Source organism: Scomber japonicus, chromosome 19, assembly GCF_027409825.1.
Source record: "Scomber japonicus isolate fScoJap1 chromosome 19, fScoJap1.pri, whole genome shotgun sequence".
Lineage (NCBI taxonomy): Eukaryota > Metazoa > Chordata > Actinopteri > Scombriformes > Scombridae > Scomber > Scomber japonicus.
The window spans coordinates 20,675,070-20,701,584 of record NC_070596.1 but is presented as its reverse complement, the minus strand read 5'-3'; the positions used below and the strand labels follow the sequence as shown (position 1 = coordinate 20,701,584).

Below are 26,515 nucleotides of genomic sequence, written 5' to 3'. Positions count from 1 at the left end.
GGTTTGCGTCTTTCAAATGTGCAAGATACTACGTGCTGTCCATTTAGTATGTTTGCCATAATGGATATGAAATATGGGGCGTTTCAACCCCAGTGTGCAAAATACAGGGAGGACAAAATGCAAATATGTTATTTAGTACACGCATTATGATTTACCAAATCTGAAGGTATTTTTTCTGACACTAACTGCGTCTATAAATAATACCTTTGAAGGGCAGGTATTAACCGGCTATGCACTGCGCAGAGATGACTTCTGTTACTGTGGAGAGGAGACAGAGGCACAATGACAGCATATGCACAGGATGTATTTTTTCCACCTGTGTTAATATTTTTGGTTTTACTAACAGAATTGACTTACTCTTCCGTATGTCGGTTTTTCTGCTAATATTTGTTTTTGTTATGACTCAATTTGTTAACTTCTTCCACTAGAACCTGATCACATTTCATGTCACAACTTTCTGCTCATCCAAACTCTCTATTCAGACACACAAAACCCTCATTTAAATACTGCTGTCTCCACCCTGTTGCACCTGTTTTCATTTACGCAGTTATTCTTAGTAGATAACCCGCAAAACGCACGCAAACGAAACGCGCAATCTATTGCACCGTGCACGCAATTTAGTACCCACTATTTGGGATCTTCTTGCGTCCAAATATAGTCGCTTCTGGCTCCAAAAATCCATAATGACAACAGTTATAATGCAAACTTGAGACTTTAAAACAGACTCCAAAACCAATAGGTAACATCATGGTGACTCTGTTCATCATTTTTTACAGTACATGGCTCAGCATAAACCAGTCCCTACAAGAAATTGCAATTTTGTGATCATAAAAATGTATCAGAGGCAAATTCCAGAAATTGGTGTAATATTCTAGAGCAACTTGCAATTTGGTAAATTACCTCAACTTTTCTGTGTCAGCTTTTCATATGAAATGTAACCTGATTACAGTTAAATAGTCAGTCTGTCTGCAAAGAGAAATGATCACTCACACATTGTGAATAGAAGTAGAACAGTGAATGTGAGAGAGGGAGGGGACTTCAAGCAAGCAGTGTTGAATCAATGAGTTTTTGTTTATTAATCAATTAGGCCTAATGAATATTGCTATATTGACAAATAATCACTCTGTGCTACATTGCTATACAGAATGGATCACTAAATCTACATTTGGCTTATATTATCATTACATTGACAGAGTTGGTCATTTTATTTGGCATGTTATTGCTACATTCAAAAATATATTATTGACAAAATCACATTAAACAGCTACATGACAGCAAATCGCTCTGTGTTTTATTCCTAATAGTGGAGGTATCATGCATCTCATGGGTTTTTAATAATTTTGGTTGTGTTTCCTGTCCTGATAGTAAGCCTTGACAGTAAGACTTGTTACAGAATGAACTTCACTCTATACAAGTAAACTAACCTTGTCTGAGATGATGCCTTGTTAATAAAAATAGCACAGGAGCTTTTGAGCACACACATGACTCAATTTTCTGTGTCATTTTAGTTTATTGATTTATTGAACATACTTACAAATAACAAGATAAGTCCACCATGGTATCAAGGTCAGATTAATACTACAAGGGGCCACTGGGCACTGCCAAAACTCCAATTACTACCACCTACAACTTTATTTTATTTCAATTGGATAAGGCTGCTGTCAGGTGGAAACTCCATATTTCGTTTTTGGACAACTTACAGATTTGTGACAGTGACCATAATTATCAACATCAAGAGAAAGGGTCAAGCTCTGTGTCGTTTTGCTGTGGAGCCCAGCAATAAAAAAGTGTCCACATTTTTTAAAAATCCCATCATTTAGGCCCCCCTTCTATTCAAGGGTGCCACTTTCCCAGATTGCCCCTATGGTAGATCCGGCCATGCATTAGCATCAAAAACCTGGGCATGTATCTGACTAAGAGAAAAACAAACAAACAAAACAAAAATGGGAAAAAGGCCATGACAAAACTATTAAAAACAAGAAAGTGAAAAATAATATAATATAAATAGGCTAATACAATAAAGTCTTTAAATGTACCTTCAGGCACAACTTTGTGTCCTTGAATCTCCAGGCAAAGGCGTGTTTGCGGTCGTGCCTACAAGGTAACCCTAGAAATGCGAAACTCACGCGATATCTGCAGCCTACACGTTTCTTCATTTAACAAAATAATGATGCTACAAAGTTGTGATTGAGCTCTGCTATAGACATAAAAAGACAACAACACCTGGTTGAGATTCATAAAAGGTCATTGAAACGGATAACTTAAAACAAAATCGACAGGAATCCGCAAATTTAGGGTTACCACGACACGTGCTTAGAACTCATACTCACCCTGCAGGGTGCACAAACTGCAGCGACCAATCACATTTCACCGCGCTTGCGAGGTTAGGGAGGGACTTCACAGCCCGCTACAAATACTTCGTGGCACACTTCTATTACATTTAACGTATCTTGCGCTCACTAAGTGCTCGCAGCTGTCAAAGTTTTCAACAGTCAACAGTGTATTATTAACCAAGAGTAAACAGACGTCCCCGCAGCTTTTCAGTAACTTAGAAACTAATGAGGAACAAGCAAACATCCCCACTCGAGTTACTCTCGCCTGCAAGCCTGGAGAAACTTCTTCTGCTTTAAACAACACAGAGAAAAAAAAAGCAGCGGGGGAAGGAGAAGAAAGAGGGAGCAGCTCGTACTATAGGAGTTTTTTTTCTTCTTTTTTTTTTCTTAAAGCCTGAAAGTAACCTCTCCATCCACCTTCCTCCAAGAGTCTCTGTGTCAGTTGCACCTGCAGTCATGACCCGAAGATCCTGCACGATTTATGCGGTCGGTATCACCTGTGCCGTCTTGTTGACCGTTGGGATTGGCTTATTTGTGGGGCAAGTTTTCTCCAAGTTTATGGAAAACCGACTCAAAAAGGTAAAAACGAAACATTCCTCTTTTCATTTTTGAGATCTTTATAACGTTTGTGTGCAATGCATGACTCGTGCATTTTTTTTTCTCTCTTTTGAATGAACAGCTGTGTGTAGAATTTGGGTCTGAGAATGACAGAAAATGCTGTTACAATGATGGGATTCATTCATATTCACTCAATTACAAACCCTCCATTGTTTGCAAACTACAGATGAGTTCATTAATTTGTTGAGCTGTAATTTACTCCCTATGTTAAAGTGCAGAAGACCAAGGAGACAGAAAGAGACCCCAGTTTTGCAGTTTGACAGGATGTGATATATAGGATGAAAGTAATTTGAGGACAATTCAGCAGCATTTAGTGTCATTTTTTAAAATGATTAATCAACAGATGTGATGCATGGTTTCTCAGCTCTAATAGTATTGAGATTAACCTGACTTGTTTTGTGGCTTGTCATTTGTTGAAGTGGCTTTTTGAATAAACTTCAGCAACAGGCTAAACTTTGGTGGCTTATCTGCTGTAATTTATTTAAATAGCATGTAACAGATGTCATTACATGGTTGCTCTTACAGAAATGAAGTGACTTTTGCCATGACTTACCAATTTCCTTTAAATGTTCAGTGATGGTTTGCATTTGGTGGCTCTTTTCAACAGTTCAGAGTCTTTTGTAATTGAAGAGGATGGGTTGTAATAGGCTCTGTATCTTGTATTATGCAACCATCACTCTCTCTTTCCTATGCAGCCGGACAGATTACTCAATCTTTCTTTTTGGTTTTTGTTCAGTTCCTGTTGCTTTAGCATACACTGTATACACTCAAATGTATACTATTACAGCAGATTGTAGATCTAAAGGGAATTCTCAATGGTCCATTTATGTATGATTGTGTCTTTTAAGTTGATGTCAGAAGGTGGTTCAAAGACAAATTCCTCAGCTAAGAATAAGTAAGGGCTGGGTCTGCATTGGTATTTTTAACAACCCCCCCCCCCCCCATGAAAAAGCATAGTCGGTAGCTTAGGACAAATCAGTCCATAACAAGAAAATGCTTGAATTTATGAAATCAGTGTGAAGATCTGTGCAAGCAGCAATTAGCGAAAGATGTTATTTGAATTTCCTCAAGCTGGTCACACATTTTCTTATTAAGCCTCATTGAGAGAGTTCCCAAACGTCCATGTATTTATACAATAATTACACATGAGGAGGACAGCATGAGCTAAATAACAGCCTGAAGAGTAAATGTGAGTTTGCTGTTAATAAAGTTAAAGGCTGGTAAATTCATTGAACGTGATTGTTTTGAGACTTTGCTGCAACTCTGCGACTTTTAATTTGGTAAATACAGAAAATAAATTATATGGCTGCAAGTTAACAAACAATTTATTGTTATTATTATTGATGAATCTGCTGATTATTTTCAGGATCAATCACTCCGTCAATAAAAAGTCAGCAAATAGTGGGGAATGCCCTTTAAACATTTGTAGCCCTAGTTCATTTGAAATATATGTGACCAACAGGCCAAAACACAACCCTAAAAGTCATACAACAACCCAAAGTAACCACAATTTAGGGGATGTATGGAGTAAGAGAACTTTTGGAATTAAGACGTGATTTAAATGATTAATTGATTGATTTTTGAATTGTTGCTGATTAACTTTCTGGCAATTAAGCGGCTCTAATAAGTTATACTTTTACCATTGGTGTTTGATTAGGACAGATTTAAAGCTTACATAAAATACTGGACTACATAAAAGTAGGGTATGCGATGATGAGTGACTTTGTACGTGTTTCATACATTGCTAGTTAACGTTAGAGCTGAAACAACTAATGGATTAGTCCATTGACAGAAGATTAAACTGCACATATTTTGAATGTCAATTAATTAGTTATTTTTTCTTTCAAAGATGTCAAACAATCATCCGTGAACAGCTTCTTAATTGTAAACATTTGCTCATTTTCTTTTTCAAAGATAATGATAAATTGAAAATCTTTAGCGTTTTAGGTTGTTGAAAACCTTGGTAAATTTGAAATTGTGAAATTTTTCATATCAACATTTAATCGGTTTATTGAAAAAACATTCAAATAATAAATGTGTTGTGGCCGAGAGAGCTCAATGCACTGCAGCTTCAAGAAAATTGAGAAGCACAGTTACCAGTTTGACAACACGTACGCATACAGAAACGGATTGCGAATTACGCAAACGCTGCAAGTCTTACAACCGCAACTCACCACACAAAACATCCTGTGAGGGAAAAAACAATACAATACAGTACACGCAGATGTGATATGGAAAAATTAGACAGATGTTGTTATTGAAAAAATTTGGTAACTTTCCTTTTTATTTTTACCGCTTAGTTGCTATTATGTCTTTTTGTTGTGCCCTGGAAAAAGGTTGCATTAATTCAATCAGGAGAGACCAGAGAATGAAGTAAAATCATGTTTATTATGCAGATGATATTGATATTAATGATTAGGTATTGTCAAAGTCTTTGGCGCTTGGACTCTGCAGGGAAAATTTTTGAATCGAAGTTCTGAGCATCAGCATGATAGACCCCCCCCCCATGGAGTCCAGACATTGGTGGTGGTGGTGGCAGATGACATCGATCAATCAATCTCGGTCCAAATCACAACAAAGTCATCTTGAGGCTGAAACTGATCGGGCTGATGAAGTTGAAGTGATGCATTGTGGAATCTGAAGACTGGGTGGTGATGGGGAGGTGGTGGGTCGAACAAAACAGGATCAAGAAAGCACCTGAGCAGAGAGGGAAGACATTTAAAAAGACAGCTGCAATATGATAGGCGTGAAGGTGTGTCACCGTGCTATTGGTTAGGCTTGACCAGGTGATGTGAACAGCTGATGTGTCAACTGATGCTCCAGAAATAACAGCAAGTAAGAAATGAGCTTTGACAGAGATCAGTATGAGCTGTGAGAAGGATCAAGATGACTGAAGAATGAGAAATAAAACTAAGACTAAGTGAGCGTGTGAACTTTCGCTAGCTTCATTACCCCCAGGGTCCCTTGGGCACTGAAACATTCGTCCCCCAAACAACTTTTATTTAAGAGAAACTGGGTAGATGTTGTGACTGCCCATATAGTAGATCAAGCCGTGCCTGGAAACATCCTCTGTGTTGTTGCTCTATGACTTGGAACAGGAATCTCTTGTTATCTATTTGCAACATTTTTGTTAAATCAACTTATATCAAAGTTGTCAAGATGTTTTCTTCATTTTAAGTTGTATTTTATTGACATCAATTCTGAGCAGCTGCAGTGGCTGACAATACAAAGTAACTGTGTAGATTTGTGTTGTTTCGTTACGTTTCAAGGTCAATAGGGTGAAGATAAGAGAAACTAAAGTTTATTCTCAGCTTTGTCACTGTGAAAGTAGTTGGGTGTGTGGTTGGAAAGATGATAAGACAGCAGTTGGAGAATTACCATGTGTGATGTTAACAGTCGAAGGGAAATGTGTATTTAAAAATATGTAAAGATCAATTCAGTCCTCAGTTTTTTGGTCCTCAGTCCCAGATACAGAGAAGTCAATGGACCACAAATACAAACAGACATATTACTGAGCAATAAATACAAACATCTGGAGTAGTAATGTTTGGTTGCATCAGTGGAAGTCTTTGGTCAGCATCAAACATGAACATAGACATTTATTTAGACGCCTCAGTTAATTTCAGTTAGGGTTCGTCTTCAAAAAATCTGCTCTGCATAACTTTCATCATCAAACCAACAATCTCCTGGATCTCTCCAGTACTACAGACTGTGTAGTTCAATGGAGTTCAAAGCTTTCTCAGATGGTTTGCTTTATCTTGACAACAGGGCAGGGAAGAAAGTTAGCTCACAGTCAGTGTTCTCATAAAACACACCTTCAAATCTGCTTCTAGGTTACACTACATGTATCAGGTGGTTTGTTTTCAAAATGTTACTGGAAAGCTTAGATGGGTAGTGCTGAGAAATGGCCCACATGTTTCAATTCTATGAAAATAAATTACATTGTTTTCTATAGCAACTGGTCACAGGAAGCTGGGAAAACCCCCCAAATACCTTATAACAGGAATACTTGCACTGCCGGGCTTGTCACTTAAGGTGAAACCCCCCTCCACCACCTCCCCAGTTTACTCAACCTTAAGACATTTTCATCACCCATTACTACAAGATAAATATTAGTATAGGATTGCACCCTCACATACTAAAAAACAAGCAGGGGGCTCTTCTGTAAGCTAAGTTAACAGCTCTGTTGAAGTACCGTAGTAGTAAATGAGGATACTTTTATGGACTCACCAGGAAAGCCTCTCCACTACATAGCAAGACTTTACAGGGGTGCAATCAGGTTTGTACAATTACTGCGGTTTAAGAGCCTCGGGGGTGGGCTGACTGATGTTGGGTTGTCGGTTTTGTTGAGGGGGCCTTATGCCTTAAGGGTTAACTGGAGAAAATACCACAGAGGACACATGGCCTTGATGTCATAAATTACAGTGTTTAAATTTGTTAACACTGCTGCAGGATACAGTGTTAAAAAAGATTGCAGCTGCAAGAATTTGGAAGATATAAACTCTTATTTCAGAATAAGTTTGTAATCTGTGTGTAAGGGTGTCTTTACTAAGTGTTAATACATTCAACAGGTAACATGACAAAACCACATTAAACCAAATATAAAGCACTTCATTGACTTTTATAACCCGTTTATTCAAGGTGCACAATTTATGGTTATCTGCAGTAGTCATGTTGATGACGGTGGAATGAAATTCATAGATAAGAAAGACATTTTTAAATGAAACCATGTTTCTATGCAGACATTGAAAGTTTTTAACAAGTTGCAGTCTAAACAGTTGAACATTTAAAAAAGAATGCTGCTTCTCTCTCTCCCTCTCTCTGTCTTTTTTTTAACAGAGGTTTTGGTGTGATTAGCGTACTTAATTCTTGCTCAGTTTTGTCCGTGCAGAGATCACATGATTCCCTAATGAAGCACTGATTTGCCAAAATCTATTCATTCCATGAACTAATGGACATTGTGTAAAAATCAGAATTCTTGTCAAAGTTCAGTTTTTGATTTCAAGATAACATCTTACCCAGTCAAATATATCTGTGTCTGCTCACATGCAGACACAAATAGTCATCTACTCGCCTGGCAAGTGATTTATTTCAGGCATATCAAGTTACACCCTTACCCCAGTTGCACCAATATGAGGGATCTTATTCCATTGATACACTCCCAGCAGTGGACTGTGTGTGCTAAGCCTCTTTCACACTGGTAGGTTTATTGGGAAACTGGCTGGGTTGGGGTGAGTTGGCAGCCCCTCTGCTTCCATGTGAGCCAAGCAGGGTCAGTATGCAATGACCTGCTGATGAGGGGAAGGTGACAAATGACTTGTGCCTGAATAGGAATTTGGTAATTTTACATAGGCTAGACTAGACACGGTGGGTAGTGGCCCCTTGCTGGTAGTCTACTAGGTTTTCTTCAGAGTTTAAGCTTTGACACCACAGCTAAACTACAGAATAACAATACAGTGCTTTTGTTGTGAATTTAAAACTTAAAAATATTAAGCCAGGAAAGCTCCTGCTAGGAGGTGAAGTTTTTCATTGGTCATATTACTTGAGTCTTATTAATAGTGGAAATAAACATTTATTTCATCTTAATAGTGCCACTAGAGGAAAAGCCTCAAAATCTTGTCATCATGCTCAGGGGACGAGCGTATTACTTCAGCTGAGGCGGATGTGAATGCCATTAGTTTTGCAAGTATTTAGTAAAGAATTGGACAAACTGAAGTTTTGACCTCAAGAGGTTGCTAGATGAAAAGTCAGAGGATTGGAGGAAGTTGTTGAGACATTTCCCTCAAAGCCACACATGTGAACCTCATTGCCAGATTCAGTTGATCACCAAAGTCATTAGGATTCATCATCTGGGGACAACATGTTGGCACAAAATTTGGTGCTAACCCATCCAGTGTGAGATGTTTCACAGGAAAGGAAAACTGTGACCTTCTGATGCATCACAAGAAAATTCATAGGATCATCAAAGTCATTAGGATTCATCCTCTGGGCACGATGCATATTTGTACTGAATGTCATGGCAATCAATTCAGCTGTCATCGTATCTTGCTCAAAGCCAAAAATGTCAATCTGTCAAGGAAAATTCAGGGGAATGTTAAAGTCAGTTGGATACCTCTTCTTCTTCAATGTCAAAATTTCTGACAAGTCAAGTACTTTTTAAAAATATTTCATTCTGGACCAAAGTGTTTAACTCTTGAGTAACCAACAGACCTACAGTGTCATCCTTTAAAGCAATACTTCAGCGTGGCTAAAAGACTAATTTGGAAAGATATTTACAATATTCAAACTATCATCGCATTTTATTTATATAACACTTTTCTTGACAAAGTTACAAAGTGCTTTAAAATAAAAGAAGAAATGAATAAACGAAAAAACAAATATAAATAGACATCAAGATCATAAATATGTTGAATGATGAGTTGGATAAAACAAAGCAACAAATTAAGTATGCATAAATACTTTTGTATAGAAGATTGTTTAAAGAAAAGACTAGTCACCTTTGGTCACTAGCTGAAACCTAACCTAGGAATAACTTGATTTGACAGTGTTCTTGTAAACCAGGAATCTACCACTACAGCCAGTTGGCGGCCACTAGGAGGTCAATGTAAAACTGAATGGACCTTAATATGACTTTGATGGGTTCAGTAACAGCACGGCTGATCTACAGTTCAGCTGGTAGCGCTTTGTTAGGTGTTTGTCTACCACTTAGACAAACCCATTCATAGTATGCAAAGCTTGTGCACCTTGACCGGAGGATTTAAAGAATAGCCTCTTGCTGTGCTCAGTGTTATTCATGTCTATGTATTTGTGTATTCACCTGCTACATGTGTTTTCAAATTGGGAGTGGTGTAAGAGTAGCGGTTGTACTGAGATAAGAGGGTTCCTCTGTTCCTGTTTTCCATGCGGTATTTCATGCAGCGTGCTGGGAAAGCAACCGTATTGATTGTTCGAAGCATGAAAGGACAACATAGAAAGACCACGCTCTCCCTTCCTCAATCCAAAGTGACAGGTTTATTGTTCCTGACTACTCACTAAACTTTTGTCTCTGAACAAGTAGAAGGGACCCCAAAGGAGGAAGGGGCCTGTCCTCTCCTGAAATAGTATGATTTGTTGGTGTGTTCAGCTTCTTTTTTTTTAGGTCATTTCATATTGTAGTTATTCTTTTAACTTTAACACAAATCTGACATAATTAGGCCAATGTGAGATTTCCTCTTGATGTGTTGTTATAAGAAATACTAATCCTCTTCCCCCCGTCCTTCCCTCACTCCCTGTGTTTTCCAATTCCTCAAAAGATCCCTGCAGTGAATCAGGGCATCCTTGTCCAGCAACAGTGACATCTGTGGGGAGAGTTTTGCAGCATACTTCGTAATGAAATAGAAGGACAGGACGGGTTTGCGCCTGCACTGCATTGCCAGGGCCTCATAAGGCTCAGTCCTGAGGAATGTGGCCCAGATCATTAAGGTTGCAATCCCACATAGCCAGTGGGCATCCAGCTTTGTGGATCACGTGATGTCAACGGTCCCTGAGTACCAGTTGTCATTAGCAACCACTGACAATAGAACTGTGGAGGGGTCTCCCCAAATACTATTCATGTGCATAGCCAATGCTCTTGTCTGATGCTTAGACAGCAGCTCCCCTACTCGGCCCCCTAAGGATCTTTTTGTTCTCTGCTGTGTTTTCATCAGGAAGATATTGTGGAGACTCCAAGCCTAAACATGTGGTTACTTTTGTCAAACATTTTACACTCTTTCCAGTAAATGCATCAGTTACAGATCACAGCTGTATTTAAGTGTGATGTTATTATGTTTTTATTAAAACTGAGATGCTTACTTGATGTCTCAACAGGAGCTTATTTTGGTTGAGGGCAGCCGTGTGTTTGAGTCATGGAAGAGGCCCCCTCCTCCTGTCTACATGCAGTATTTCTTCTTCAATGTAACCAACCCGGAAGAGATTGCCACTGGGGCCGTGCCAGTGGTCAATCAGGTTGGACCCTACACATATAGGTAGGATTCAAGAACACGTCCATGCACGCACAGGTCAACAGGCTTCCACAAAGAAGCCACACACATGTCTCTACTTAAATATGTTACTGCATTTCATTCTCATTTATTCTGTGTTTACTGTGAAAACAAGAAGAAGGCTTGAAGAAAAGACCTACAATTCAGAAGAAAAAGGTTTTGATACAATGTCTTCTTACTTAATTGATACAGAGACAATGCATATAAAATGTAAATAAACCAGACTTTGATGCTGTAAACATTCAGTACACATGGCTTTGTGGATTCATGTTGTGTATTTTCTCAAAAGCTGCAACGATTAATCAATTAATCAATACCAAATTAGCAGCTATTTTAATTTGATAATTGATAATGGATTAAAGCAAAATTCCCCCAAAATTTCTGGTTTTAGCTAAACTAAACTTAATATCCTTTGTTTTTTGTTGGTTGGACAAAACAAGATATCAAAGATGTCACTTATGACGCTGGGAAATTTTATGAGAGAGAATAAGCAGCAGCTTAATACATAGTGAAAATAATCATTAGTTGTACCCTTAATTTTCTTGTCTCTAAATTTGGACTACATCAGCCAGACTGCAACGCCACGAAATAAATGTGCCCTTTACTTATGTAAGGATTTTGTTTTCTGGGCTTCTAGCATTGCTGTTGAAACAGGTTGGTTATTTGCTCAGCACTTATGTAAACTGAAAAAGGACTTCTGCTTCTCATTTTGTCGTCCGTTAAGCCAAATATTGTGCATATTAAAAGGTGTAGAAATTTGCCAATTCAGTTCAGTTCATTTTGTAAACTGTTTGTAAAATTACCCTAAATATCAGTCAGTGATGTACATACAGTATGTTGTTTCATACCCTTGTATTGATCATTTGAATCTCCTCTAATGCACCCACTGAAACCCTTAAATAAATATCAAGGTTCGCTGCTGAAGCACTACAAATGTTACAATGGCCAAGATAATCTACCTCACTTAACCTATATACAACCATTTGTGTTTCCTAATTTCAAACTGATGCTGTGTTGAAAGAGAGGATATGTGTGAAGAAATCCATTTGTAACATTAAATTGAATTTCTGAGTTTTAAATTGGTGTGGGATGTCCAACTGCAACATGGAAGAGATTAAAAAAAGCTTGAAATGACTAATGTATTGCGTTATTGTGTTTGCACAGGGAATACAGGTATAAAGAAAATGTGACCATGGTGGAAAATCGAACAAGGGTGTCTGCATACAACACAAAAACCTTTGTGTTCCTGAGGGAGATGTCTGTCGGTGACCCAAGTGTTGATAACATCACCACCGTCAACATCCCTGCATGGGTGAGTCATGAACTAAAGGTCGTAAAAAAGGAGCACAGTGGAAAGCCAAGTGGGTGAAAGTGGATTATGTGTTCTGTAACTTACATCATTTCCTTCTACACGTTGTTTGTTGTGTCCTAAATCAACGCCCTCCCTCCACCCTCCACCTGATCCTGCATTCTTTTCTGTCTCTTCTCCACTCTGCTTTACTTCCTGTCTTTAGGCTGTAATGAACAAGTTGAAAAACAGTTTCTGGAAGGCCTCCATGGTGTCCCTCTGGATGTCCAGTTTAGGGAGTGGCATCTTCACCACTCTCACTGTGGATGAATTGTTGTGGGGCTATGAAGACCCCCTGCTGGCAAAACTTGCCCCAAGCACTCCAGATGTGGAGCCATACTTTGGCCTTATGTACAAGGCATGTTCTGCTCTACAACTAATAAAATCTGATGAAAACCAACAATATTTGTTCAATCATAGCAAGAGGTATTTTCTGTGACAGGAAATTTGAGTGTGTGTAACAACATTTTAATGACTTAAACATTTGGATCTATTTAGAAAAATGGAAGTGACGATGGGGAATTCATCTACCACACTGGGGAGCAGAACTACATGGATTATGGCCGGGTCGAAACATGGAAAGGTCAAAGGTAGCACTGATGCATTTCACACAAACACACACTCCCTTTCTGTCTTCATCCAGTGTGATGAAACTTCATTGTGTAACCTTTGGATTAAAATGTTTCTCAAAACTACTGCGTTTTGCCAACAACAGGGCACTACTGGCTGGCTGTATGTGGTTTCTGTCTGTCTGTCTGAACTGTAACACAGAGCACAGGGCAGGATGTTTTAGGCAAAGCACCAGCATGAGGGAAGCCAAAATTAAATCTATGCATACACTTAATTCTCTTGCTGTCATATCATAAATTAAAAGTGCTGGCTGCCACTTAATTTGTGACGCAGGCAGTTTGAGACATGAGTTGCCAGATTAGGCTATTTACTATATGTCCCAGGCAAACTTCATATACCTGAATATGTTAAAAAACAGATCAAGATTTATAATATGCCCTCATCTAGAAGCTGATCAGTTAAATAGAATATAACAATAAATGTTGTAATGATCTACATACTAAAGGCTCAAGATGAGGGCCCAGGGTACGTTACAAATCCAGATGTTTGTTCCTGGAATGATGGCTTTCAAAAACACCTACTTGTGCTCTGTGCAACACTGACTGAACAGCGTCGTGAGCAAGTGAGGTGCCGAGCCATGAAATGAATAAGATGCAGCCAGAAATTTAAAGAATGTCATCAAAGATATGACAGCAGGTTTTAGCTGGCAGTGTGATCAGAGCTGCATTGAGTTTTTGTCTTTTTCAGTGCCAATTTGTAGGTGAACCACGTCTCCACAGTGGTGTTGTTAGTTGAAAACTTGAAGAAAGTCTTCTACGTCTTGCCTAGATTTTCCTGCTACAATAGATCTGACATCCTCTATATATATATTACAAACAAGGATATAGGACACAGTACTGAATAATATAGCAAATCATCAAAGAAAGTGGTGCAAGTTATATTTTCTTAATGTCGAGCTATTCAGCTGTAAAACATATCTAAATTGCTTCACACATTTTAGTGAAGGTTTATTGTAGGTTAAGTGTGTACTGTACTGGCTGTGTAATATGAATAGAAAAAAAAAATATCTGGACGAGGGCACGAAAATGCCCTGGTGCAGGATATTTTCATACTCATATTTTCAAAATGCCTTGGCAATTTTCTCATCCTGTTTCATTGTCTGATTTTCGTCAGTTTCTAATGATTGCATGTACTCCTGAGAAAAACTGCTTTAATCAGCATGATTTTCAGATAAAAACATCAATACAATTTCCTGTTATTAGGCAAGGCAAGGCAATTTTATTCATATAGCGCATTTCATACACAATGGCAACTCAATGATTTGCTTTACATAAAACAGAAAAACATGTAATTTGAGAAACATTAAAACATATAATTAACCCCCCCCCCCCCCCCCCCCCAATAAAAACAAAGTACAGAAAAATAGAAAGACAGAAATAAAATGCTAGAATAGAGCATTAAATATAAGGTTGCAGCATAAAATAATGATTTGCTTTAAAATCATTAAAAGGACAGAGAGTGCAAGTGAAAGATTAAAATGTAAAGTGCTTTAAAAGAGCTCAATCATAAGCACAGGAGAGATTAAGATGGATAAAAGTGATAAATGTATTGACATTAGAAGTAGGACTTTTACAGACAGCAATAAAACTGCACTGTCAAAAGAGATGAGAGATTTAATTGCCTGGTTCTTGTCTTGATACAATGTTAAATCAGCACTGACTGTTTTTGACAATATGTTTTGCAGGGACCTAACCTTCTGGACGTCCAACCAAAGCAACAGCATCAATGGATCAGATGGAAGTGCTTTCCATCCCTTTCTGGAAAAGAACGAACGACTTTACATATTCACTCCAGACCTCTGCAGGTAATGTTACAGTCTGTTTTGTATCTGTTTGATAATTATAGTCTATTTTATATGTTCATATTTTCATACTTTTATATTGTTTCTAAAATATTCAAAATAAATAGGCAAAAAATGTAAATTTTAACTTTTTTGATAGATACTTCGGGCGATAAGTACCGTTGAGTTCCGATACCAAACACTGGAACTGGTATCGTTTCAAATCTGAACGATACCCAACCCTAACTGCAATGAAAATGTCATGTTCTCCAGAGGATATTTCCCATTAATGTTGGTGATTCACTTAACTTTTCTCTAGCGCCACCATGAGGTCGACCTTCTTGGCTTTTAGAGAAATATCCTGACAACAATCGGAGGGACTACCTCCCAGTTTACCTTAAGATTATGATGTTATAATAGGAAGCAGCGTCTATTTGTGGTATATGACCAAATTGAAAAGGGAATGCTGTACATAACTTGTCACAGAGCTGGGAAAGGGCTATTATACCGGGTATGGAAGTCATGTTCGCAGGCCTTGGATCCCATGGATTGTTATCATAACACTCTGTTGACCTCTCACCGGGCTTTACTATGAAGGCTTGTTGACACCAGTTTAGTTTTCAGGAAATACTTTATGGAAAGGCAAGTTTGAAGGCTATGGAGGCAAAGTGAATAAAGGACGGAAGGAAAGGAATGAGAACCAGAAAGAAGAGAGAGAAACCCCCCTCCATAAATGACCCTCATAAAAGTAATATTTTACAAATCTGCATTATATAAACTAACGAAATTTGTTAAAGTAAGTCATTTGGCGTCTTCTAAGTCATTAAACAAAGTCTTACTTTTACTGGAGTAATCTACCTCGTTCGCACCATCATTGTACAATCTTGTATTGGAAAACTTTGAATTAAAACTTACCTATTGAACGAACTCTCCCGTTCTCTCCTATGAACGACTCGGACAACAACGTGTATCAAACATGAAGCAAAGTGAAAAAATGATAAAGTACGTAACAACAACCGCCCCCCCCCCCCCGGCCCTGGCCAATGCCATCGGCCATCACGATGTTTTCAACATCATCGATCGGCCATTTCCTGGACATCACCCAACCCTAATGGAAGGCAAGTGAATAAAGGACGGAAGGAAAGGAATGAGAGCCAGAAAGAAGAGAGAGAAAAACACTCAAAGCATTTCATGGCCGTTGATAAGTATCAATTTTTGCGAAGGATATATTCAAAACAGTGACAGAAAAGTGGTAGAGATTTCTCTTCTTGACCAGCTGGAATCAACAAGTTTGATTATGTGTTCCATATGAAATAGCCTGTATGCATCTCGCCAGTGTTCCTGCGAGTTCACTATTAATGCTCATAAAGACATTACATTTTTTTGGAAGTTCGTTGAAGGATTTTAGAAGCAGGATGTTTTTATTTAAATCTTGATTTTTTAAAGAGAACCACCTCCTTCCTCCCACACAGTGACTAACTGATGAATAGCTCTTTGGGGTTTCATTTCCCAAATGCTTAGTCTTAGTTAACTGTTGTTTTCAGCACTTAAACTCTGCTCTTGTTCTTACTGATGATGTGAGCTTTTAATATAGAAGTCAACCTTGACCTATAATACAAGCTGCTGCCGACATCCTCCCCTTTTTGTTTAGCATGGAAAGAATCTGTTCTAATGGCATGATCGTAACTTTGACACTGGTTGGACGTGTGTCAAGAAAGCCCTCTCCCCAATGTGTTCAAAACACTTTAACCGAGTTATTCATTTGGCTGGTGGCTTCATAGTGGATGTCTGTGTTATTGTGACTAAAGGGAAGGCTCCCTCCCTGTTTCCCGTACTTTCGAGCCTAATCTAAATGGGAAATGTTCCATTAAATTATACATGTCAACCTTTCACACACTAGTTTTTTTTACCCATAAGCCCTCGTAACAGTAGCTCAACGCTACTTTGTGTCTGAAACTGATCTGAAGGATTAGAAAGAAGTCCTATGATTCCCATCTGTGACCTGACGGGGTAGTGATCCTTTGGTCCAGTAACCAACAGCTGGCCCACAAAACCCTCAAGATTTTGATGCATTGCAGACAGGTGTCATTGCTGAAATGCCAGATTGCCTTTTGGCTTTTGCCATATGTTAATCTTCCTTCTGGCTCTGGTTGTTCATTCAAAAGCCTTTATTTGATTTGGTTCTGTCATAAACAGCCTAGAAATATTCCTCTAAACAAAATACACACATTCAATCCAACATTTTACCTACAAAGACATGCAAAGACAAAAAATATTAAATAAAATAAAAAAAACAACTATAAATATATAAACTATACTACTATAAACTTACTTCCTTAGTAGTCTTGGCTAACAACAAAGACTTCTGTGCATCCGCTTCAATACAAACTTAAGTGAATCCAGATTTAGCTATTTCAGATATGACTCATTATGCAAATGGTTTGGTGTGTTTTTACACTGCATTTACTTATCTCTCACTGTTTCATTTCCTTTTCACACCTGCAATATATCTACAATGTCTGGTAAACTGTACCAAATTTTGGCAACCATGCAATGAAATCATTTACATTTACTCGAAGCATATCTTAGCTTAATGTGTCTAAAATGTCTTAATATTATAACAGGATCCTTCCTCAGTAAAATTCTGTCAAGCAGTACACACAGAAGTTGTCAGTCAAGTGAAGAATCGTCTAAGGATTTATACTTGGCTTTTCTCACCAGGGTCAAGGGAAAGGTCTTTACAGTATTGTTGCACACTTGGTGGGCTGCGTAGCAAAGGGCCGAATCCTCCCAGCCAGTTGGCAGATACTGTATAGACTTCTTTGTTCTTGCTGAGAATCATCAGGATTCCCTGGGCCGAACAGAGCACATACATACAATGAGAGTGAACTGTTCACAGCAATGTAATTCTCTTGGAACCTATAAAGAAAACAACAATCTTTAAACTTTAATTGACATATTTAGGATTTCTCCTTTCCCAGTACAGACAGTACAGTATTGTCTCCTTGTACTCCAACAGAATTTGAGCATAATCATGTAAATCCTCAAAGATTTCTATTGAAATTCAAAGTCAGTCCTCATTTTTCCAAAAAAGTTATGTTCTCAAAACTTCGCTGGTGGCCTTTTTGATAATTGAGCTTTCATTAAGGAGCTATTAAGGGGAGAAGAGAAGTGAGTTTTGGATCTCGTAAAATAAGTGTATTTGAATGCTGGACAGAGTATTGTGAAGCAGGAGCCATGTTCATAACTGGCAATTATATTAATGGACTAGACGTACAGTATGTAGAATACTATTACAGTTGTTTTTGTTTTTATCCTTTTTGTGCTTCCACCAGCCCAGTGGAGAAATCACTGTAATATTCTCTGAATTTCTGTGTTATGCACTGCCTGTATCATTAAATTGGCTCTAATACAGCAGCAAGGTTTTCATCTTTTGTGAAACAAATTGTACACATGCGGAAAAGCAAGAAAAAAAATGTTGAGCAACACAATGGTAAACAAAGATGAAGAGAAAGAGGAGGACGCAATAAACTATTTAAAAAAAAACATCCTTCATCCTTTCATCCTGTGCTGATGTGCGTGATGTGCTTGCTTCACTCTGCAGGTCGATCTACATGGAGTTTGAGAAAGAGGTAGAGGTGAAAGGAATCCCAGCCTACCGCTTCACACCGCCACGCTCTGTGCTGGCCAGCAAAGAGGAGAACCCAGCCAATGAGGGTTTCTGCGTCTCTCCTGGGGAGTGCCTGGGAACTGGCCTTCTTAAAGTCAGCCCCTGTCGGAAAGGTAAATGTCAGCATGTGCAGCCTATGTTCTCACCCACGCTCTGTACTTTCACATGCATAACTCAGAGCACTCTCTCATGTGCTCTTGACTCATGGTGTTTGTGATGATTTCAGCACTTTCTGTTCTTTTGTCTTACGTTTGTGCATCCTAAACACAGCGTATGTGCTTCCATTCTGACCTCAGCCTCTCTAGTAAACATATATCTTTCCTTTACAATCTTTACTGTTTGTTATTCTTTCAGTTTCCCCTGGAAAACATTACATTCTTAAGAGCCTAAGTGCTAATATATGACCTTTCTTAAGAGTCAAGTTCTCTCTCTTTTTTGACATTGTTTTCCCTCCTACTACCAAGAGCACTACTAATACCCTCTAAATGACCCATGTGACGCAGTTCTCCGGCCCTCATCATACCTCAGGCACCATCTGACCATGACCGGTCCAGTAACTGAGGGGGCGGTAAGCCCTGTCACCTGATTCTGGCCTTAATATGGCCAGATATTAACCTAGTGCAAGTGCTCATAGCCCAAGTGTCTGTTGTTTTCTTATTTTAAATGAATACTGCCTTTTTCTTTTAAATAACATACCACTTTTAGTTTAATGTAGTTTAAAGGAGCAGCTATTTGTTTTTATTCATTTCAGCATCAACATTGTGTTGATTTAATTATGTTAAAGTTACAAATTGTTAGGAGGTAACACATGTAAAATGCTTTGATTAGTTTGACAAGCACACACTTCTGAAAATGTAATGTTTACTTACTGTGATACTATAATGTTTATTTACTGTGATGGATAAGTGTTTGTAAGATTTTTTTTGATAGTGTAACATAAACACATTTTGCAAATAGTTTATACATATAAGATACATGTAAGGTTTCATTTTAAGGATACAAAACGAGCAACCAAATGCCTTTTTTCTACTCAGGTGATGAGGATTTAAAAGGGTAAGGGTATGCGGAGGGTTAGTTTAGGTCAGGTTTCAGGGAACAAGGTCGTTTATGACTAAGTGTACCAACACAAATATGTGTGTGTGTGTGCGTGTGCGTTTGCACTATAGTGACCTTGGGGGTTGTGACGGGGACAGCCTTTCAGGTGACTGCAGGTTTCCATTGTTTATGTCAGACGACTGCTGCTAAACATGAGAGCAGGAAAACTGTCACCTCTGTCCCACTTCATCAGCACTCCTAACTGTGCCACCATCTGACTTTGTTGTTGCAGCAGAGACATGTGGATCCTTTGTTGTTGTCGAAGCACAGACATCCACATGTACTTAGTCCAACATTTTACAGGTGGAACCAAAATATTTCACAATTTATCTTGATCAAGGCGGTATTGCAGGATCACATTGTCTCCCGCTGACAATATGAGGAAGGAACTCAGCAAGAGTAACAAGAATATTTGTACAGATAATTAATTAGTTATCCAGACAGGGTTTTGGTCCATTTATGTACCTATTGTTTATTTTTGTTGGAACAGTGACGACGTTGAATTACATGCTGTCCTGCGGTCAGATTAAATCTTGTCAACTTTAAAGAGAACTTTGATATTTTTGTTCCGCCCTTTGTTACGTTCAGATTAAATCAGGCATCAAACAGCAGGACATATTACACTACTATGGATCTGTGTTGATTCAACAATAAATGTGAATATAGTGTATATTCTTTATGCTGATTCTGTGAATATATTCAACTTTTTTGTCAGGAAAGTTGAAATTTATATGTCATGTTGCCACCATGCTGTTGTCGCTTTGTGTATATGATTGTGAACATAAGTAGAGCTGCAATAATTAGTAGACTAACCCATTCTTTATTAAATACATGTCCAAATTCTTTAGTTCCAGCTTATCAAATGTGAATATTATCTGGTTTCTTTAGTCAGATAGTAAATTGAATATCACTGACTGTTGCTCAAGACAAAGGACATTTGAGAAGGTAGAGGTCATCTTTATAGCTTGTGAGTTATGTGGTATGTTTGTAGACATATGAATACTGGCCAGTAACCAAATTAGTGAGCAATACCTTGTTATGGAGGAACATGTCAGCATGTCAAATGTCTCAAGTGTCTCTTGTTATAACCACATTTCAGGTCTCATTAACCGTTAATGAGAGATGGTGCAACATTGTCAAGTGCACAGTTTGCTAACGCTGACAGCTGCTGTACTTGCTTAATTGGAGAAAGAAGAACCTCTTTTGTTGTGACTCATTAATTTACAGTAGATATAAGCATCGTTGACTGGTGCTTTTCTTAGCTTAAACAAGTCACTTCCCTCATTGTTTCTTCCTCTCCTCTCCTCACATAGGTGCCCCTGTGGTGGCCTCCTTTCCTCATTTCTACCTGGGAGATGAAAAATATGTATTGGGTGTCGAAGGACTGTCCCCTAAAAGAGAGCATCACCAAACATTCCTAGACCTTAACCCGGTAAGGCACCATGTACTTGCCTTAAATGCACTTTGTACTCTGTAGTTATTATTAGTAACATTACTGTAACGCTGTGACTCGTCTGTGTCTCGGTCACACTGCTCATGGAAATATGCTGCAGCAAAGCTTTGTCACTCTAGTCTGCTGCTGATAATGATTGGAATTTGTTACAAAAACACTCATATATATATTTCTTTTTTTTTTTAATCACTGCTTTTAAAGGTCTACTTATGGATATTTTAACGATGCTTGTAAATGTTTTACTTCAGTTTGATTAATTAGATGTTTGTCTTTTTGCCCACTACTCTCCTTTCCCCCTTTCAAATGTCTTCTGACACTTGCCAGGCTGTCATTATTTATAAGAAATTGCTACTAATGTCTTACTTGGTAAATAAGAGGTGAAATAAAAATAAAGAAAAATGTACAGTAATTGAATTGTTTGAAAGGGAATCCCATGCAACATTACTGAAAGATGTACAGCTACACCACCTAGTGGTATATAAGTGATAGTGTTGAGGTTTATTATTTTTTAAAAGATTTTTTCTGGCATAGACACATTTATAAGTAGTAGAGAGGCAGGAAATCACAGGATAGAGGGGGGGGGGGGTGACATGCAGCAAAGGTTCTCCGCTGCGTATGTGCCACGCGCTCTTAACCCACTTGAGCACCTGCGCACCTATTGTCTGTGTTTTACTGCTTAGACACTGTCATAGCTTAATTCATGTAGCTATGTTCTGCTCAATGCTTTACTTTACATTATTAACATTAGTGTTTTGTTTAATTTCTGTTCACAGACCACTGGAGTGATTGTACGGGCCAGCAAGAGAGCACAGATTAATGTCTTGCTCAGCAGAATCTCTGGGTTCCCGTGGGTATCTGCATCCAAACACAAGCCAAACACTATTACTCTATAGTACAGATGCAAAGTATCTATGTTTGTACTATATATGACCACCTCACACTCTTTGTATTTGTAACAGGAAAACAAGACAGTTGAAGGAAATGATCTTTCCTGTCATGTTCATAAATGAGGTAAGAACCATTAGAAGAAAAAACACACTATTCTGTTACTTCTGACAGTAGGATTGAGCATGTTGTGAGTTAGTATAAAGTAGCACTTTTTTTCAAACCATGATTGATCCAATTTTGCTTGCTTAGGAAACCACATTTTATCAACACAAATCAGTACTACACCGCTGTAAACAATTATACAATCATCAGTAAAGGATTGTTCAACATTTGTTTGTTGAGAGTTAAATGAGATTGATAGTAATCTCATATCTGACAAATATAGGCTATAGTTTAGCTTAGCATAAAGACTGGAAATAAGAGGAAACCGCTGACATGGCTCAGGAAGTCACACATTCACGCTTCGGTTTTTGTACTGATTAAACAAACAAGATATGACCTGTTCATTAGTGAGGTTTAGCAGTGCGGGTAGGCATATTTTGTTATGTTTGGACAGAGCCAGGTTACCTTTTTTCCCCTGTTTCCAGTCTTTATGCTAAGCTACACTAACCGTACCTGGACAGTCATGAAAGTGGTATCAATCTTCTCATCTAGCTCACAGCAAGATAGCAAATAAGATAATTAAACATTTCCTTTAATGACTGACTTATCATCTCGTACTATATTTCCTCTAATCTATATTTTGCACTCTCTTTTCATGCACAGAGTGTGGTGATCGATGATGCGTCTGCAGCAAGAGTTCAGAAGCTGCTGCTGATTGTCAATCTTGTGCCCAACTTCCCACTCATTATTGTGGGACTGGGGGCCATTTTGCTCCTTGTCTTGATCATTCTCCTCATCCGTGCCCGCAATCAGCAGGTATGAAACTGGTTCTTCTGATTTGATTCTAACAGCTTACAATTTGCTGGCTGTTTTCTAATAAGTAATGAGTATTAATTTGTGCAATCCATTAATTTTCTTAACCAAACACTAATGGCATGTATTTATCACTCTATGTCTCTGTGCAGAATGAAGTTAAGCGCATTGTGTTTACCAAGCCTGTCTATACTGTAAGTTTCTGGTTTTCTGTGCTGTCTTTGCTTTAGTCAAACATTGTGTCCATGCATATTTAATGTAATTAGCAGTCAAGTGGCCTTGTCCTGAAATAATTCTGGTGATGTACAATAGACTTAAGGTGCAGACACACCTCATCCATTGTTGTATGTTATGTTGAAGGGTCCCATTCATTTACTACAAAGATCAGGAGATCTGGCCGTATGGTGCATGATGGATAGAGCACGGCGAGTTGACAGACCAACCGCTGTATCAGAATTTGCATAATCATGACTTGACCTCAGCTATTTGCCAATGAGGTCTGTCCAGCGCAACACGGTCAGCTTGCAAAAGATCAAACTATCAAACTAGGCAGTGCTGATCAAATATGAATCAAGATTCTATCATTGCATTGTCTGTTTTACACCTCAAATGTTTACTGTTGAGCTGTAAAATGAGAAAGTTAATAACGAAAAGATTAAAACCCCAACTCGTAGTACGTCATCCACCATGTCAACCACCGGCCGGAGCGTCTGTATCTAACACATTAACATAATGTGGAAATTCTAAGTATCTATTGAAGTACTGTAAAGAAGTTCATCTAAGGCTTTGTAAGATGCCACGTAAAAGTACATCAACCCTTTATTGTTTATAGATATAATCAAACAATTCAAGTATAATTTGATTGATTTTTAACACTTTTTTATCCTCAATCTCCCACTACAGACCACTGCTGCAGATGACACTTCTTACTCTGCAGTCAGCGACAAGGAAAAGGAAGATCCCCAAAATGGAACCTATATTGGTTTGACGGCTAAATCTGACCCACAAGATTGAAGAGAAGGGAGGAAAGGGACAGGAGAGGGTTTTTAAACATCGACAACCCTTTCACAAATAGGGATTTTGGTTTTCAGGAGAGAAAAAAATGAAAAGCATCATAAAAAATTGTCAACATCCCCATTATAATTGGAAATCTTTCTATTTTAATATTTTACCCTGGGGGAGGTTGAAGTAGGGGCAAAGGGGAGGAAATAGTTTTTGGTCTCAAATATACTGTACTGTATTGTTTTGTTTTTGTCATTAATAGATACCTAAAATCCAGGTCTATCTCACTGGATTCACAGAAAAAGTTTGACATTAATTTGAAAACTTTGTGTGTTTCTATGGCTGTTTTGGCTCCAATCATATTCAGTCAAATTTTCATATTAACCAGGATGCAGTCCTCTCATGAGTGGAGATGGAGAGCACAAGATGTCAGATGGTGGACAAACATAACAAAACACCCACGTGGACCCTGATTACTCAAAAAGAGTTGGGATCATTTTATTATTATGCTGATACCCCACCTTTTGTTCTGTTTGGCTCAATTTGATTCTGGCCACGTTTTGGACTCAGTACTTTCAGATATCATCAGCTGACTGCTACGTAACAGGGTGTACCGGGCAATTTGGGACCAGGGTAATGAAGTTTTTTTTTTAGATATCATACTATCACTCTCAGGGGGTCTTTGTTTAGATATAATCAAACATTATTATCGCAAAAGTGAAGAGCAACATGTACAGCAAGTCTTCTGTTTTTGAAGAGATTTAAATCCATTCAGTATTACCATTTTTCATTTACATTTCATCCTAAGCTAAATGTTACAAAACATTTACATGGCTTATTATATTCTATTCATGCACTGTCTTTCGAGAGAGGCCTGTAAACATCATATCTGAAAGAACCTTCAGAGTATGGCATATTTTTTGTATAGACATGTTGAACTGCTTACATTCCTCTCAGTGTATGATGGGGGTGAATATCAAACAAAACGCTGTATATTTTGGAGACCTTTATTTTTTTGTAAAATAAGAAGTCCTTCGCATTTTTTGTGAATGTTCATGTTGAAATATTCGAACGAAGAACATGTTTAGTTCCCAAATGTGCCATAATGAGCTACTCTTTCATCTGCCATCGAAAGGATTTCACAGTTAAACATTGATTTACACAGTGCTGACTTGTGTTGACACTATTTTTGCACTGTGTAACAGTGTATTCTAACTGACATTTGCCATTTCAACACTTATGTTAGCTTATTACCATTTCAAAATGTGCTCTGGCATAGAATCAAATCAGTTTTTTGGATTTGCTGCTCAGTTTTTACAACATAATATGTTGCTTGTATTGTGGTCTGAACTGCTTGTGAAAGACTTTCAGAGATTTTATGTCAGGCGTCCATCTGGTGGAAATCATCTTAGTTCAGTGCTAAGAAATGCTGTTGTTGAGCCTTAAAAGAATCAGTGTTACTGGATTTTTAAAATATTTTATGTACTTTACATATTGTGTGAAAACAATGCCATGCCATACCAACAAATCTTCTCTTAAGCGGATACCATTTTTTTCTACAGCTACCAAACAAAAACAGAGTATGAAACACTTTGAGGTTGATTGTTTTTGTATAGCTGGCAGGGTCAAACTGCACTTTGAAAAAGCTCTGCTGAATGTGATGGTTTGTACGGGGCTACAGCTTTCTCACTCAAGGCTGTTTAAAATGTTCGATTTCAGGTGCCATAGCACGTGTCTCTATATACTTAATGTAAAGTAGAAAATACTACAAAATAACTCAAATTGGACACCGTCGAGCACAGCTTTTTTCTGCTGTTATTCTTAGTTGTAACATTTTAAGGGTGAATGAGTTACTTCATACAACCTCTTCATTACATTCGCTGTAGCAATGAATATATCAGACATTTGTGGAGAAGTTGTTTAATTTAGAAATGTTTGCTTCCTTATTTGATTTGTGTTTGATGTATACTTTAATTCAGTTACAATAAATGTAATAAAAATTGTGAAGATTAAAGGAGAGCGTTTTAAGTAGTCTTATTATAAATTCATGAGATGGTAAATGAATGGGTAAATCAATAATTGTTGTGATACAAAAAAAGACACAGTATTACACAATATTAGTGTAGTGGTTAAAGAGGATAAATTATTTTGTTGTAATTGATAAAACCAAAACACGGAAAGCACCATATGGTCTGTACACTGGGCTACGTTGTGCCATAGTTTGATTACAGATTGTACTTTCTGAATTTATCATAACCACATATTCTTCTAATTGTTGCCTGTTTTGAAATGTTGACTGTTAATGCTGTTTTTACCGTGTACACAAAAATAAAATTAGTTTCAGTAAATGTGTCTTTGTTTCCTCACTTTTACCTTTTTATGTGTTTGCCTATCATTTTTAGGCAAATGAAACATTAGAAATCCATAGTACTGCTTGTGTGTGTGTATGTGTGTGTTTTGAAACAGGGTCAAGAATTGACCCAAAACAAAGATATTGGTAGGCCTCTTGAATTCATATTATGGATAATATAATAAATAATGTGAAAAATACACAAGTATTTGCCATTTATCATAACATGACCCAATGTTGAAGCTGTGTTTTTAATTGAAATTGAAGGATGAGTTCATAATTGTTCATGTCTGTCTTAAAACAATTGTCAATTGCCCAAATGACATTGAAATATGTTTTTCTTGTAATCATTCTTCCTGTTCATACTGACCATTAGAGGATCCCTTCATAATGTACTTACAATGTAAGCGATGGG

At 37.9% G+C, this 26,515-nt stretch overlaps 1 protein-coding gene across 2 annotated transcripts; it reads left to right on the top strand.

The window, feature by feature from the left end:
• The first annotated feature begins 2,458 nt into the window (after window positions 1-2,458).
• On the top strand, window positions 2,459-26,098 carry LOC128380365 (lysosome membrane protein 2-like). Of its 2 annotated transcripts, XM_053340162.1 has the most exons (13): window positions 2,459-2,912; window positions 10,797-10,954; window positions 12,134-12,281; window positions 12,484-12,675; window positions 12,816-12,907; window positions 14,632-14,751; window positions 18,332-18,510; window positions 20,806-20,924; window positions 21,719-21,792; window positions 21,905-21,956; window positions 22,599-22,751; window positions 22,901-22,942; window positions 23,652-26,098. In XM_053340162.1, the coding sequence occupies exons 1-13, from the start codon at window positions 2,790-2,792 to the stop codon at window positions 23,760-23,762; spliced, it is 1,563 nt and encodes a 520-aa protein (XP_053196137.1). In that variant the 5' UTR covers window positions 2,459-2,789; the 3' UTR covers window positions 23,763-26,098. The 2 variants fall into 2 exon arrangements, with proteins under 2 accessions (XP_053196137.1, XP_053196138.1); XM_053340163.1 differs by lacking the exon at window positions 22,901-22,942.
• The last annotated feature ends 417 nt before the right edge of the window (window positions 26,099-26,515 follow it).

Coding starts and splice junctions, on each gene's coding strand:
- LOC128380365 (XM_053340162.1), top strand. CDS start 2,790: ATGACCCGAAGATCCTGCACGATTTATGCGGTCGGTATCACCTGTGCC. Junction 2,913..10,796: donor TGGAAAACCGACTCAAAAAG/GTAAAAACGAAA, acceptor ATGTCTCAACAG/GAGCTTATTTTGGTTGAGGG. Junction 10,955..12,133: donor GTTGGACCCTACACATATAG/GTAGGATTCAAG, acceptor GTGTTTGCACAG/GGAATACAGGTATAAAGAAA.